Genomic DNA, 17,204 nt, shown 5'->3' on the forward strand with positions numbered 1-17,204 from the left:
AAAGTGTTCATTTCTCTCTTACTTTTTGGAAGTGTTTGTGAAAGATTGATGTTATTTTTTCTTTAAACCTTTGGTACAGTTCACCAGTAATGCATACCGTGTGGGGGCTTTTCTTTGTGGGAAGTTTTTTGATTGCTAATTCAATCTCATTATACTCAGGTTTTCTTTTTCTTCTTTAATCAGTTTTGTGTCTTTCTAGAAATGTATTCATTTTATCTAGGCTACTTTAATCAGTTTTGTGTCTTTCTAGGAATGTATTCATTTTATCTAGGCTACTTAATTTGTTAGCATACAGTTGATAACAGCACTCCTTTTTATTCGTCTAAGGCCAGTTCTATTATCTCTTCTTTCATACTTGATTTTATTAATTTGAATGTTACCTCTCATCCCATGATCAGTCTAGATAAAGTTTTGTTAATTTTATTGATCTTTCAAAAGAACCAATTTTTAGTTTTATTAATTTTCTTTATTCTTTTTCTGATTCAATTTTTGGGAGTTTATAGTTTTCCAGGAATGCATCCATTTCATCTGGGTTGCTTAGCTTATTGGCATATAACTGTTGATAATAACTTCTGATGATTGTTTCTACTTTTTCTATCTGCTATCTCATTTACTTCCATGCTAGTGTTTATCATTTTCTTCCTTCTGTTACTTTACATTTAGTCTTACTTTTTTAGTTTTAAAGTATAAAATTAAATTATTGAGTTAATATCTTTCTTTTCAATAAAAGCATTTACAGCTACAGAATTTCCTCGGGAACACTGCTTTTTGTTGCATTCGTACAATTTGGCATATTGTGTTTACTCTTTTGTGTGTATCTTTTCCTAATTTCCCAGGTTGATTTCTTTTTGATCTATTGGTTATTTAGGAGTGTGTTGTTTGATTTGCACACATTTATGAATTTCCCAAAGATTCAAAACTGATTTCTGTTTTTATTTCTTTGTAGTTAGAGAACATGCTTTCTATGATTTCAGGAGTTTTTTTAAAGGCTTATTTTATGGCATAGCTTACAGTCTATCCTAGAGAATGTTCTGTGTGCATGTAAGAAGGATATGTACTCTGCTTTTGTTGGGTGCAGTATTCTATAGATGTCTGCTAAATCTAGTTGGCTTATGGTATTGATCAGGTCTTACGTTTCCAGATTGATGTTGGGCCTAGTTCTTATCACTGTTGAAGGTGGGGTATTGTAGTCTCCAAACGTTGCTGTGGACCTGTTTCACATTTTAGTTCTACCAGTTTTGCCATATGTACTTAGAGGCATACATACTTAGAAGTTGTATTACGTGCACATGTATTTATACATACTTATGTCTTCCTAATTGACTGACTTTTTTTTATCATTTAGAATGTTGTTCTTTGTCTCTACTGATGATCTTTTTCTTAAATTCTATTTCGCCTGATACTACAATAGGCACTCCAGTCCTCTTTTGATTTCTGTTTGTGTGATTTATTTTTTTCATCCTCTTTAATTTTTTTGTCTTTAAATCTAAAATGTGTCTATTATAGACAACATATAGTTGGATCATTTTTTTCCCATTCTGATAATCTGTGTTTTCTGTTTGGAGCGTATAATCTATCTACATTTAAAGTAATTACTGATGGGGTAGAATTAAGTCCATAGTGTCGTTTTGTTCTCTTTTTTTGGGAGGGAGAGGAACAGAGGGAGAGGGAGAGAGAGAATCTTAAGCCAGCTCCATGCCTAGCATAGAGTCTGATGCAGAGCTCCATTTCACATATCTCACAACCCTGAGATCAAGTCCTGAGCCAAAATCAAGAGTTGGATGCTTCACTGACTGAGTCACCCAGGCACACCAATTTTGTTTCCTTTTCCTTTTTTTTTTTTTTTAAGATTTTATTTATTTATTTGAGAGAGAAAGAGAACATGAGGTGGGGAGGGGCAGAGGGAAAGGGAGAAGCAGACAAGCAGACTCCCCACTGAGCAGCGAGCCCAGTCAGGCTTGATCCCGTACCCCAGGATTATGACCTGAGCCAAAGGCAGATGCTTAACCTTCTGAGCCACCCAGGCACCACCCAGTTTTGTTTTATGTCTGATATATCTTTTTTTTTTTTTTTATTGCTCACTTTTTCTAGTTAAATTAATATTTTTCACTATAGTATTTTAATTCCCTTTTTTTTAAAAATATGACTTCTCTTAGTAGTTACCCTGAGAATTACAGTTAAAATTTTAACTTAAAACAATCTAGTTTGGATTAATATCAGCTTAATTTCAGTAGTATGTTAAAAGTTTACTGTAATGCAGCGATTTTTCCTTTTATCTCCTTTATACTATTATTGTTACTCGGATTACAGCATTATACATTGTAAGCTCATCAACACTTTTTTATAATTATTTCCTTATGAAGTTGTCTTTTAAATAAGATGGAGGAGTTACCAAAAAAAAAAAAAATACCCTTTTATATTTATCTATGTAGTTACCTTTTCCTCTGCTCTTATTTCTTCATGTAGACTTGAGTTACTGTCAAAATGCCCTTTTGTTTCAAACTGAAGGACTCCCATAGTTTTTCTTAAAGGGCAGATCTGCTACTTATGATCTCTGTTATCATTTATCTGGGAATATGTTAATATCTCCTTTTTTTTTTTAAAGATTTTTAAAATTTTATTTATTTGAGATCACATGGAGGCAGAGAGGCAGTCAGAGAGGAGGAAGCAGGCTCCTTGCTGAGCAGAGAGCCCAATGCGGTGCTTGATCCCAGGTCTCTGAGTTCATGACCTGAGCCAAAGGCAGAGACTTAACCTGATGAGCCACCCAGGTGCCCCTCTCTTTCCTTTTTAAAAGATAGTTTTGCTACATGTTGAATGATATGTGAGTCTTTTAGCACAAAATGCTGAAAGTCTATTCCTACTAACTTTTGACCTCCCAAGATTTCTGATGAGAAGTCTGTTGTTAGTCTTATTGAGAATCCTATGTGATGTGTTTTCTCTTGCTACTTTCAAGGTTCTGGGTCTTTGTCTTTCAGTAGTTTGACTGCAATATTTCTAGATGTGGATCTTTTTAAGTTTATTCTTTTGGAGTATGTTTAGCTTCTTGGATGTGCACATTAATGTTTTTCATCAGATTTGGGGAGTTTGGGGCTGTTATTTACTCAAATATTTTTTTCTCCCCTTTCTCTCTTTTGTCTCCTTCTGGGATTCCCATGCATATGATAGTATAGTTGGTATCCCATACATCTCTGAGGCTCTGACATTCTTTTTTATTTCTGTTCCTCAAACTAGGTAATCCCAATTTACTTATCTTAGAAGTTCACTGATTCTTTCCTCTACTGATTCAAATCTCTTGAACACTTCTAGTTAATATTATAATTTGTATTCTATTAATACAAATTTTAAACTCTGAAATTTGTATTCTATTAGTAATTTCTGGTTTTAAACTCTGGAATTTGTATTCTATTAATAATTTCTGGTTTTATTGGTATTTTCTATTCACTGTGACATATATATGTAAACATACGTGTGTGTGTGTGTGTGTGTGTGTATGTGTTTAACCAAGTAAATCTATGTCTGGGCTTCCTCAGAGACAATTTCTGTTGACTTATTTAATTCCACTGTATGGTTATACTTTACTGCTCCCTTTTGTGTATCATAACTTTTTGTTGGTAACTAGACATTTGAAATGGTATAATGTGGCACATCTGGAAATTAGATTTTCTACACCTGCTCCCCATGGCATGTCATTTTTGTTATTGTTACTGTTAATAGTTATTTAGTTGGTGACTTTCCTGGAGTAATTCTATATTATAAAGTCTGTATTTTTTGTGTTGTTTGACCACTGAGGTGTCTGTTTGGTCAGTTAATGGTTGGAGAGAAATTTCCTTAAATGCCTGGAACTAAGTTCTGTAGCCTTTTCCAAGGGGTTCTGTGTATGTGTTGGGATTTGTTTTCATTGCTTCAATAGGCAGCTTATAACTCTGCCTAACTTACACTTCACTTTCTGCTTGCAAAAACTGTCAAGGTTAACCAGAGATGAAAAATTAGAGCCTTCTCTGGGCATACACACAGTCCTGCACATGCCCATGGCCTTCTAGGTTTCCAGGAATGTTAGAGGTTTTTAGAGTATCCTATAGACATGTCATTTCCCAATTTTGTCTTTCAGGTTTTTTGTCCAGTTCCTTATTTGCCCTAACTCATATCATCACCTAAGTTGCCACTCTTTGTTTATGACAAATGCCCTCAGGATACAGCTGTACATACTGCTGGCTCTGAGTCACACCATGTAAAGACAAGCCCAGAGAATGGAACTTGACAGACTTTTCAGGAGCTGCCACGTAGGTCATATAGTGGTACTTCTCTGAATATAGGACTTTGGAGACTTTGAGCCTATTATGTACTATCTGGTCACTGCTAGCCTGCTAGGTTTTGGTTACCATAGTTGTGAGTCTGTTTTCAAGGCTGCCATAGAGCTGGCAAGAGGTTAATGGGAATGGGACAGGCTAAAACTCCACAAAGCTTGCAGTGTTTGCCAAGATTCATCTGGGGTTTTTGTGATTACATGATCCTTGGATTGTTGTAGTGCTTTGGCTAATATTCAGACTTCTTAAAAAGTTGGGTTTGACCATTTTTTGTCAGTGTTCTTGCCTTTTGGAAGAGCCAGATTTTTTTCTCCCCCTTTCCAAAAGTGCTTCTCTACTCATTTGTTCATAAGCTCAAGTTTTCCATTTGCATCTTTAAAATTCTATTTGCCAATTCTTGTTTTTCCATTTAAAATACTGTTTGGTAAGTTTTATAGTGTCTTACTTATATGTGTACATCTCCATACATTACACAATTAAAATTATATAGTAATGTAGGGATGTTTCCCATTAATCTTTTTCATATCTTTCTGTTATTCTTATCTTCTTCCCCACTAAACCAAATGTTCACATGTGTGTACATGAGCTTTCCCTACAATATTTGGATTGACATTAGAATTGGAAATAGATGAGCATCAGTGCTTAAGATGAGCAGTGAATTATTGATGTCTAGCTATTAGCAACCTGAAAAGCTTCTCTCTTTACATTTATAAACTGATTACTCAAGTTTCTTTTGCAAAGTCTTTCCTAACTAACTCTGCCTATAGTCATTTTAGTAATTCCCTCCACCCTTAAATATAAACTGCAGTAATCAGATGGGCACACATGTTAAGATACATATATAAGCTGTCACGTTGGCCCAATTTCAGTTTGCCACCTAATTTCCCAGTTCATTGACCTCAACAAATTGTGATTAAGAAGCTAATATAAAGAAAATGTTTTGATGATCTTCTTCAAGTACCTTCTTTTATAGAAATACCAAGTTTTTAACACCTTCCTTTCAGCATAACCCTAAGGAAAGTCACAGTGAACCAAGCAGCCTCATATTTACTTGGTTCCATGAAGGCCTCTAACTTCAAAATTAAATATGTAAATTTACAGATTAGAAGCATAGGCTTAGGAGATTATGAGACTGACACACTGCCCACTGCGCTAAGAGGGCCATCATAGGCTAGGAGAAAATAGATCTACTACTATCTAGAATCTTCCAGTCTGTGATTTAGGCAAATAAAAATTATTTTAGTTTGTAATGAAAGAAATTAAAAGCATAATAAATACTAAATATGGTGGTGGTTATGAATGTGTGTGTATGTTTACAAATACACACACACACATGCATAGAATATGCATTTTGTGCACCTAGGTGGCTCGGTCAGTTGGGTGTCCAACTCTTGGTTTCAACTCCTGTCATGATCAGGGTTGAGAGATCAAGTCCCACTTCAGGCTCCACATTCAGTGGGGAGTCTGCTTGAGATTCTCTCTCCCTCTGCCCCTCCCCCTACTCATGCGCTTGCTTGCTCTCTCTAAAATTTTTTTAAAAAAGGATTATGCGTATATATCCTATGTGCTTTGCACATCCCTGGCATGTAGTAAATATTAAATAAATGGTAGATACACATATTTCTGGATATAGCTAGATGAATACATACATACCTATAGCATAGCAGATTATTAAATAACAGTAAATGTATATCGATGCTGAGAAATGACCCAAACTGAGATTTATATACTTGCTTTAGAACTAATACATTTAAAACCTTGGTTGAATAAGACTAAGACATATAAATGTAGTGTTGTTTTTATGTAAAATATATCATAAACAAAGCAGATTCTTATAAATATATTAATTTCTGCTAAACTTTAAAAATAAAGATTTATAGTATATAATGCTTGGAACAGTATGTTTTTCTTAATTTTATTCTAAGCATTTTCAGGTCAAGAACCATAGGCTGAAAAAAAAAAAAAAAAGAACCATAGGCTGCATTTCTTTGTCTTTCCCATACTGTGTACACTGCCGTATATATATAGCATACACTTGAGATATTTATTATATGAATGAGATATCAATTAATTCATATTGTTAGAAATTGCTTATAATTTGAATGAGTTCTGTTAATAAATTTAACAAATGTATTTAGGGGTGCTCTTAAATAGTTCTCAAAAGTTTCTGTAATATCAAGGACTGCAACTCTTTAAAGTTAGGGTTGGTGGCCAGAAAATCTTGAAGATGACATTAAGCATCAAAAAGAGATTTAAATTTCGTTCTCAAAAGACTTGTCTCCAGACCTTACATTACTTTTATGTAATATGTCTATTATCCCTATAGTGGGTGTTTAAGCACAGAGATGTACACCTGTACTTCACTCTAAAAAAAAAAACAGTGGAAATTGCAGCTCACTTAGACATTTTTGAGTTCCTGTACATGCCTATTCAAGTTTAGAGAAGACTTTTCCTAAGTAGTTTTGCAATACAGGTCTATTTGAAGACCGTTTCCTAACTTATTTACCTATATTTATTTTTAAGTTTTTAATATTTATCTGTTTGTCTGTATAGTCTTCACAAGTTTATACATTTTTTCATTTTAATATTTATAAATTTTCATGTTTCAGTATTTTAAAAGTTCTTTTACTACCTCTCACAGCTCTATAACTTATGAAAAGACCTGGCCAGGAAAGCAGCATCTACACATAGATAAAACCAAGTAATAAATGTGGTACAGTAAAGGAGGAACATTCACTTATCATAAGGGATATATCTCTATCTATAATCTCTATAAAACACTCTCTTTAAACCATGGAGTATAAAATTTATAACTACTAAAACTGTGTCTATAAATTGTTCATAAATATGTTCTTTGCAAATCCTTGAATTTATTTTTGTTTAGATGTGTTATCTGCATCTAGCTCTTTCTTACTAATACTTTTTTATTTACTCATAGCTCATGGTTTATTAAGAGAATTTAAAGAAATTCATCAGCCTTTTCTGAAGGAATTATAAATTATTATTTTAGAATTTAATATGAGCATATACCCTGGTACTATGTATCAGCAACTTGAAAGTAGATAAACAGAAGAGTAACTTTTACAAATACTAAGAATATCCCTTTTCGGAAAAGAGCTACCAGACCAAAAACAATGAAACATGCAATAAAACATAAGCTCTCTTAGAGCATGGATCTTTTTTGGTATGGTTCCCTGCTGTCTTCCTAGCCTGTAAGAGTAGCTCACTCATAGTAGGGATGTCATAATTACTGCCAGATGAACAGATTTGATTTTTCAATTGTGCTTATTTTTCTATTTTAAAAGTTTTACTAATCCTCAAGAGATTGGAGGGAAACCTAAGAAATATTTGCCCTGACTCGTAGTTGCAGTTTGAGCGTGTGCTTTTTGATAAAATGACAAAATAGATGTTAAATTACTCAAATCTGGAGCTAGTCAACATTTCAGCAAGACAAGAGCAAAGCTAAGTGACATAAGTAAAAATAATAGGAAAGGAGGAACAGGTTCACTTTTTTTTTTTTTTTTTTAAGTTTTGCCAATAACACTTTGTTAAAAGATTTGGCTTTATATTTCTTACCCATTCAGTTGCATACTTGATATGTGCAAAAAACAAGTATGCATGTTTTATAAAGTAGATCATTGAAATAAAGTATTAACTAAATAAACTTTAGGTATGTTAGAATCATCTGGAAGGCTTGTTAAAACACAGATTCCTGGGCCCATCCCCAGAATGTATGATTTTAATTGCTCTGGAATGGGGCCCAAGAATTTGCATTTCTTTTTTTTTTTTTCTCCCCCTAAAAATTAGCATTTCTAACAAACTTCAGGTAATGTTGCTGTTGCTGGTTTGGAGACCACACTTTTGGGACCCTAATCTAAACCAGTGATTCATAATTCTTCCTTTCCTATCCCTCCCAAGAAGGAAAATTAAAGTACAGTGTCATTTTTTTCTTCACTAACAAAACAAAACAAAACAAAAATCTGTAGTCTAGTCCAAAAAATTTGCATCATTCTCTTGATTTTTTAAAATACATCTCAACAAAAAGATACATTTTGGAGCCTTTTCAAATGAAGCACTAAAGATTCACTGTAACAAAATATATAAATTAGATTTCCAGTAAGAAACGTTTTAAGTGAATACTAATCATTGTATAAAATGAGTAGCTTTATTTCTGAAGTCCAAAGGTCAAGCCATTCATATTTGTCAAAGAAGTAGTATTTCCGAATGTTAATTCAGAAGAAATGTTTTACTGTCATTGTTCTTTATTTATTACCAGGAGGCTTATCCTCTGTAGTGTTGCAGCAGTCAAACAAGCTTTTCCAATTCATGGATGATCACAAATTATACAGATACACTATTACCCAACAAATTAATATTTTGAATTTACTTTAAAATCTATGAATGCTCTTCTTTTAGTATAGTTATTGGAGTGCCTGGTATAAGAGAATTTTAAAGCTGGAGGGTATACCATATACATACATAGCATCAGGCCCACACCCCTTCATCTACAGACATCCAGTGTGTGTTTTTGTGGTATGCTTCAGCCTTGGATGCCCCAAACAGGACTGGAAACTCAAAGTTTTGATTCCTAGTTTAGTATTCTTTCCATTACCCTAGTTACTTTACCAGAAGGTATTTGGATCAAATATTTTCAAATATTTGTCTGATGAAGTGTATATAAAGTTCACATTATATAGCAGGATAGAAACAGATAGTTTGGTACAGAAACAATAAACTTTGTGCAATTATTTACTTTTTTATCTCTGTTTTCTTAATTTATTATTATTATCCAGATAAGATCAGTTCAAAATAACAGGACCTTAGTGTCTTTTTTTTTTTTTTTCTTGGTGTCTTTTTTATAAACATCTTTTGGGTATCTTACATAGTACTTACGGAAATAATCATAAGAGACTGTGTATATTTTAGCACATGATGCTTACATAGGGCTGTATATTTCTTTACTCCTTGCATGAAGTAAAATATAGGTCCAGTGTCACTCTTAGAAAAGTTAGTCTTTGGATATTCAGTAATGCACTTCTGTGCAATTCAGAATTTGTTGTCAAATTTGGTTTCCTGCTAACATTTTTTAATCTGTTCCTTGTTTCTATTTTCATAATAATGATCAAATATTCTGTAATTGATGTTACTGAGGAATGAGGCTTTCTTAAAGCTTATTTTACTTGTTAAGTAATTACTGGGGGCAGTGGGCAGGCAGAGCCAGGGCAGGAAAGGGGGCCTAACGTGGAGGCTGGCTGGCTGCAGCTTGGCTGGTGAGCTGGCACACCAATGCTCAAGTGCACGGTGCTCAGTGAGACAGGGTGCTGGGCAAGTTTACTCCTGAGCTCTGTGCCACTGACACCTTCCTGAGCCAGTGGGGCCCACCATCTGCAGAGCAGGCAGCACCTCATGAGACTCTGACACAAGTGTGATCAGACAGGAGGACTATGGTTGTCTGAGGCCTTTAGCTTATCCAGTTTCTGTTGTCTTCCTTTGCTGCTCTGTGGCCTCACTTCAAAATGTGAAGGAGGAGGGACACCTGGGTGGCTCAGGGGGTTGAGCTTCTGCCTTCTGCTCAGGTCATGATCTCAGGGTCCTGGGATCAAGCCCTGCCTTGGGCTCTCTGCTCAGCAGGGAGCCTGCTTCCCCCTGCCTCTCTGCCTACTTGTGATCCCTCTGTCAAATAAATAAATAAAATCTTAAAAAAAAAAAAAATGTGAAGGAGAAATAGGCACCAGAACTTAGGGAATACACACTAAATGTGCCTCATTTAACAGGAACTCAGACTGATCTGTAAGGTGATCCCAAAGCTTTAGCAAGACTGAATAATATAAAAGAAAAACCTGTGTTTGTAGAACAAGGACAGAATCTAGCAAGAAGACAGGCGCTGACAGATGGAAAGTTCAGCTTTAACCCAGAAAGGATTGAAAACACTGTGATGAGGCTGTCATAGCCATTTTAAGTCCAAAGAAATACACAGTTAAAAAAAGAAAAACAAAACAAACGAACAACAACAAAAAAATCAAGATGTATAAACTGTTGTTTGAATTGAAGTGCTACAGCTGTACCTAAGACCTCTTCTATGAAGAAGTTTACAACTGAAAAGAAGTGGAGGGTAGGGGGAGGGGTCGGCAGGATCCCTGTCCTCAGAGATTTACAGATTCATTAAGAATGTTTCCTAAATGTCCAAGCAGTAAGAAACAGCATCTGAGACACAAACTATTATAAATATTTTGTTTCAGGTAGCAGTTACGTCTCTCAGGCTGTTTCAAAGTTTTAAAAAGCTGCAGTCCCATCACATTGTAACCACATAAAAAAACAATGCTGTACGTGGAGCTGCCTGGCTTAAACCATACCCATTTCTGCACAATCCTTACGGAATCTGCGAAAAGAAATATCTGCTCTCTTTGCTCCAATAATTCTAAGAACATTCAAGAGCATGTGAGTCGCTTTCTGTTTACCCAGAGTGGTAAAAATCACAAGACCAGCCACACAGCCAGAGGTCACTCTAAGGATAGAGGAGAGGGCCATTCATGAGGAGAAAATATATAAAATAAAATTTTAAAAAAAGTCATATTATCACTTGTGCACAAGTTAGGCTTATGTAACTTAAATATTTCTCTATAAAAGATTAATGTGCTTTTTTAAGGAATGCAAAAAATATAATAAGGTTGTAAGTGCCTTTATCATGAGCACTAAAACTACACATTTTAGTTCATGTGCTTTTAACTGTACCAAGGCATCTGGCAAAAATAAATAAATAAATAAATAACAGTTACTGAGATGTTACTTTTTTGTTTCACCTTACATTAATTGGTCATAATCCTGCCAGTAACCATAAAAGTACCCTTAATAAGTCTTTGGCTGAGTACTGATGTGCCCATGTTTGGGATAAATCTCCATAAGGAAAGAACCATCAGGAATTAGTAGGCTACACAGAGAATGGGAACAATTCATATTCCCGACAGCCAGGTTGTAAAAAACCTTCTAATATGTGGGCATCAAGTAGAATTATCAGGAGGGTCACACCCTGGTAGTGGGGGTTACTGAGCCCTAGACTAAAATCCTCCCTAATCCACTCTAACCAATTTAAAATCAAACCTGTAAAGGGGAAAACTGATAAGGGGAAAATTGTACTCTAAGATAACAAACCAAAGCAGCAAGGGAATTCCAGTTCCTGTCTCAAAGCCCTTTCAGGTTCTTCTTCCCTACCCAGTTTCCCGCATGCATGTCAAAAGTACCAAGTATGCAGAAGTAGAAGGGTATAAATTACCCTCCCTGCTTGTGCTGGGGGGGGGGGGGGGCGTGTCAGACCTTTGGAGAACACTCTCCTCTGAGCCCACCAGTGTTAAAAAAAACCTCCAGTTGTCCAAAGTCTCTGAGTACCCCTTGGTTCTTCCATCAGGATCCAGTCCAGGTTCCCTAACAAAACTAACAAGTAACTACATGCCAGAAAAAGGTCCAACACTTTGTACAAGTACAAAGGTCTTATACTCTTTAAGGGAGTACAAGAAAATCCAACATTCCCCAAAGTAAAATTCACATATATTAGTTTTCTAGGGCTATTATAACAAATTAGCATAAATATGGTATGGCTTAAAACAAGAGAAGTTCATTCTTTCAAGAGTATTTAGAGGTGGGAAGTCAGAAATCAAGTTAAGCAAGGAAGAAAGCAGAGGGAAGGTGATGGGATCCAGATGCACATTGGCTGCAGCCTAGCACAAAGAAGTTCTCCAGTGACCAGAGAGTCAGCTGGGGCAATCAGAGAGGAGAAAGTACTCAGGTGTCTGAGTTTATTCAACATAACTTAGCCTGTTGAATGACTTGGAACCATTATGAATATTGATTCTTTGATTATTTTAGAGACAAAGTTGCAAGAAATCTCTGCTGCTGAAAAATACTGGTTAATGTTCCTTCAGTACACTGGTTTCAAGAACCATTGACACTTCTTCAGAGACAACAATAATCATGAAAAATCTCTCAGAAGATAATATAAAGAGGAATTCACCTAAATCTCTTAAAACAACCTGACAGACTCTGCTTTATTAAACCAAGAAATTGTCTTTGGCAAGCACTGCTTGGAAGACTAAAAAATGAACATCAAGAAATTAATTAACTAATTAAAAAACAAAACAAAAAACCCACAATGGCACCTCCCTCATGCCTGCATCCAAGCAGTTTGGCTGGCTATGAGAAAAAGAAACTCTGACTCTATCTGAATCATGGACAAAATTTGACCATTTCCCAGACCTGTCATTACCAGGATGGGCACGTAAATGAATGCTTTTAAACTTCTTTTGCAGAAAGATGTCATAACTCCTCTGTCAGCTCAAAGATCTTGCTGAAGATACTCTGTCATGTAAGTTCCAGAACACTGTGTGGTATGTTGTAAAAGATACTCATCACAAGAATGGTCAAGACTAATGACAAGAGCTACCAGAAGACAGAGAAAATATAGATGCAGGATTAATTTAAAACACACCTCTTGATGGGATTGTGTCTCCCAACATTTTTTGGTTTTTGTTTTAAAATTGATTGATTGATTGATTGATTGATTTGAGAGAGAGAGAGCATGACTGGGAGGAGGAGAGGGAGAGAGCGAATCCCAAGCAGACTGAGCTTAAAGCACCATGCGGGGCACTCTCTAAGGAACCTGAGATCACAACCTGAGCCAAAACCAAGAGTCAGACATTAAACCAACTATGCCACCGAGGCACCCCTCCCAACTTTTTTATGGAGCTTTACTTTACTCTGAAACAGTGAGATTATAACAAAGTGTAATTGGAGATGGGGAAGACAATTTATACAGAATCCACTGCAAATCAAAACAAGCAGAGAAGTTTACTGTGTATACTAAGATGCTCAGAAGAGAGTAAGTAGTCCTCAAATGAGAAGATGGCATATTGGATGAAAACACACACTGGAATGTAAAGCAGATTATCATAAGCCACATGGCTGTACCTTCAGTATGAGGAAGGAATGGTCATAATTCCACTGCCATAATGTAGACTTGGCATGTGAAGCACACTGATTCCTCACTGTATAGCAGTTTTGCACTTTCATGTCAGTAATGGTATGAGGATGAGATTCTCCAAATACTTCCTTTGCTTTGAGAGATGTAGCCTCCCCAGCTATCTCGCTCCTGAGGATATTGGTGACAAGGCCATTCATTGTTTCTGCATCAGGAAATAATACTGTTATGGTGTTGGATGCAGTACTGTAAGCTGGTAAGGACCCAAAATAGCTGGAAGTGAAGTATTGGCCATTTGCGGTGCCATGACAGGCCGTAGTGAGTGATTGCCCAACACCATCCAGCTGTAGAACTGTATTAGTCTGCCAGGACTGCTGTAACAAAGTACCATCAACTGAGGGCTTCAACAAAAATGTATTTGCTCACAGTTCTAGAAACTAGAAGTCCAAAATCAAGTAGCCAGCTGGGTCAGTTTCTTCTGATACCTCTCCTTGGCTTACATACAGCTGCTTTCTCAAAATGTCCTCCTGTGTCCTCGTGCACATGTGCTCCTGCTATTTCTTCCTCTTTTTTGTAAGGACACCAGTCCTGTTGGATTAGGGCCCCACCCATATGAGCTCATTTGGCCGTAAGTATCTATTTAAAGGCCCTCTCTCCAAATACAGTCACCTGATGAGGGCGTCAACCTATGAATTGTGGGGGGGGGGGGAGCGGGTGAGGAGGGGGAAGGGGAGGCATACAATTCAGTCCACAACAGGGATGTAGAGGGTGGAACATATTTACCAGGACTGGAAAGCCACGTAGAACTGGTGTGCTAGATTTGATTATATGAGGAGGGCAATCCATGGATAATTTAATTGGAAAATGGAAATGTAGAATCTTTACATCTTTTGGACCCCTGTACCTCTGAAGTAACTCTTATCATCCGGCCCTGGTAGACAATTCAGGAAAGGTTTTCTGACTCCAGTTTGATGAATTCCACATTATCAAAATCCGCGGAAGGACACAAGCCTGATGTGGGACTCCCTGAATGATTCTCTTGCCTAAGCTGAATCCCCTGTACTCTTCTTCCCAGCAGCCACCTCAGCACTTATTCAGAGAAATAAGTGCACACGGCCTTTCTACTTCCGTAAGATTCATCAGAGTTGTGCTATTTCCATGTACCAGAGCTAGGATGAGGAACAGCAGCAGCGGATGCTTACAGTTTTCTGGGACTGGGTCTCAGGTGTCTTGAAAGGAGCACAGTAGACCTGCTGGTGGCCCAGGATTGCTGGTCCTCTCTGCAATCAGTCACTTAAATAGTGCCACCAAAAAATGTCTGATCTTTCACGAGGGATTAGGATCTCTGTCCCTCCCTTCCCCTCTGCTGCTTCTTCCCCAATGTTTGATTCTAGACTGGGATGTCCTATACATGTATTTAGTTTGAAGGGGAAAAAAAAAGTGTAACTCATAGTTAACTTTAGTAAGTTACTAAATTTCTCTGTGCATAACATTTCTCATTTATGAAATTGAAATAAGAATTCATACCCTGACAGGATTGCCCTACAGATTGTATAAGAACTGTATAAGCCACTAGCATCATACCTAGAATGTGGCAGGCACTCAGAACATTTTCATTAGCTTTCTTCTGTGATAGTACCAGGTAGAAGAATAAAGGAGAAAAGGTTTGGAGATGAAAGAAGGAAGCGAAGAGTTAAAAGTTCCACTGTTACATAAGTGATTTGACGTCAATACACTCAAAGTCATAAGAGAGTTGTAAACTTGAAACAATATCCCGAGTAATGCATTGTGAATTACAGACTGTGCTAAACAGTACAGTTGGAATGGCATTTGTACCATTTGACTTAAATTATTATTACTGCCCTTTTACCAGGTAGTGACAGCAGGTATTTCCAGATTTATCCACTAAAATCTCCTGGTTAATGTGTTAATAAATACTGTAAATTAATTTAAAAAGCACCATCCAGAGTTTTGTGAACTCTTATGGCATCTCCTACATAAAACCATTATCTCTTCCCATTGCTGGTAGTATGAGTATGAGCTCCTGTAGCGTGCCTGATCTGGCCCCTACTTAACCCCTGCAGCCTCACCTCCCCCACCTGGCTAGTGAGGCTCTTAAACCTCTAATTCAGGCTCCCACCGTATTCGTCAATTGTAGGTTTCTCTTCCCTGGACTCTCACACATGTGGTACAGTCTGCCCAAGACACACTTTCCATCTCTTCACCTAGCCAATTCCTGATTATCCTTTGTTTCCTGCAGAGCCTAAATGAGTTAACCCTTCTAGAAAGGATCCTATTTATTGTATATCTAGGCCTTAGCCTTGTACTAGGCACATTAGGATTTCAGTAAATACTTGTTAAGTAAGTGAATGAGTACTCAACCTAAATACAAAGGATTATAATGATAATTTTCCATTACATATATAGTTGTATAACCTGTTAATTTTTTTTTATTATTTTTATTTTTTTTTATTAAGTAGGCTCCATGCTCAGTGTGGGGCTTGAACTCATGACCCTGAGATCAGGATCTGAGTCAAGATCAAGAGTAGGACGCCTAACACACTGAGTCACCCAGGCACCGCCTATTAATTTTCAAATCCCATTTAAGTAGGAAAAGAAGTAGTTTACTCTTTAGTACACATACTGTGTCCTACATTATACAATGCGTGACATATAAAACAGATTAAGGTCTGCGTCTTCCTTGTAACTGCTATAAGGGATTTGTTAAGTTTCCGTGTACTCATTCATTTTGATTTTACTTTTTGGAACAGAAAAAAATCAAATATAGTGTCTACTGTACAACACAGAGAATTCTTATAGAAAGGCTTTACCACTTTAATTTGTATCTAGTGAAAATAACCTTATTAAGAGTGTTTTAAAGGTAGTCAAAAGATTTAGATTATGGATAGAAAATACCAAAGAGCATGTGTTTTGGAGGAAATATATCTTAAAAAGAAACTTAAACCCAGTGATCACAATGAAGTTATGTAATCAAGTTGTTTCATTGCTCTTTCCTTTTTATAAAATTGTTGACATTCTGAAGAATTTTTTTTTCGGATACATCTGCTTAGAGATGGGAGAATGGGATCTGAAGGTAGTATAAAAATTCTAAGAAAGTAAATGGTGTGTGAGCCTTTTTTTTATTTGCTTCACAAGTAATTCACTTAAAAAAAAAATTTAACATCTGCTATTTTGAAGCTAATCTTAGTGTATTGAATGCACTTAACCATTTCTCAATCCCACAGTCTTTTATCTTGCTTCTCCTGCTGTGTTCCCACCACCCCTGATCCCATTAGCAAACCTTGAGACAGCCTCAGGCTTACCAAAGTACTGCTTTGGTTTCAGCTGCTCTTCTGCAAGAGGAAGTGAATGTTGGGGGTTTTCTCTGTGGTACAGTTGTGATAAAGCTGTGGTGGTCTTATCTCTCTCGTAGGTAGTGGCTCTTTATGACTACACAGCGAATCGATCAGATGAACTAACCATCCATCGCGGAGACATTATCCGAGTGTTTTTCAAAGATAATGAAGACTGGTGGTATGGCAGCATAGGAAAGGGACAGGAAGGTTATTTTCCAGCTAATCATGTGGCTAGTGAAAGTAAGTTTTATGCTCCCTTCCTGGTTTACGAATATGGTGTAACTGATAGTCCAAGATTTTATCATTTGCTACTCTTTAATTTACTTGCTTTGTAACTTTTGCTTATGTTTACCAATGGGTATCACTTTTTATTCTCGTGATGCAAAAATAAATAAATAAAAAGAGGGGGCAGTAATGCGCGAGAAAGCTACTCCATTCTGAGATTGGAATATCTGCTTCACAGACTCATCCTGGGGGCCCTGCCTGTCTGGCTACCGAGACATTGTTCTTCAGCCCTTTCCGCCCGCCCCCTGCTCTGCACACAGTTGTGTCAGCTCTCCTCTGGCCACAGCG

General features: G+C 36.6%; 1 protein-coding gene across 9 annotated transcripts in view; it reads left to right on the plus strand.

The window, feature by feature from the left end:
- AHI1 (Abelson helper integration site 1) overlaps nucleotides 1–17,204 on the plus strand; it is a 208,834-nt gene that overhangs the window by 144,318 nt on the left and 47,312 nt on the right. For 6 of the 9 annotated variants that reach the window (XM_032339436.1, XM_032339437.1, XM_032339439.1 and 3 more), the window contains one exon: nucleotides 16,709–16,871. The exons of 2 other annotated variants lie outside the window; for them this stretch is intronic. In XM_032339436.1, the coding sequence (XP_032195327.1) occupies nucleotides 16,709–16,871 (163 nt within the window). Of the gene's footprint in view, nucleotides 1–16,708; nucleotides 16,872–17,204 lie in introns of those variants that run through there. One more of the 9 variants, XM_032339444.1, reaches the window with a different exon arrangement.

The sequence above is a fragment of the Mustela erminea genome, chromosome 4 (assembly GCF_009829155.1).
Source record: "Mustela erminea isolate mMusErm1 chromosome 4, mMusErm1.Pri, whole genome shotgun sequence".
NCBI classification, from domain to species: domain Eukaryota; kingdom Metazoa; phylum Chordata; class Mammalia; order Carnivora; family Mustelidae; genus Mustela; species Mustela erminea.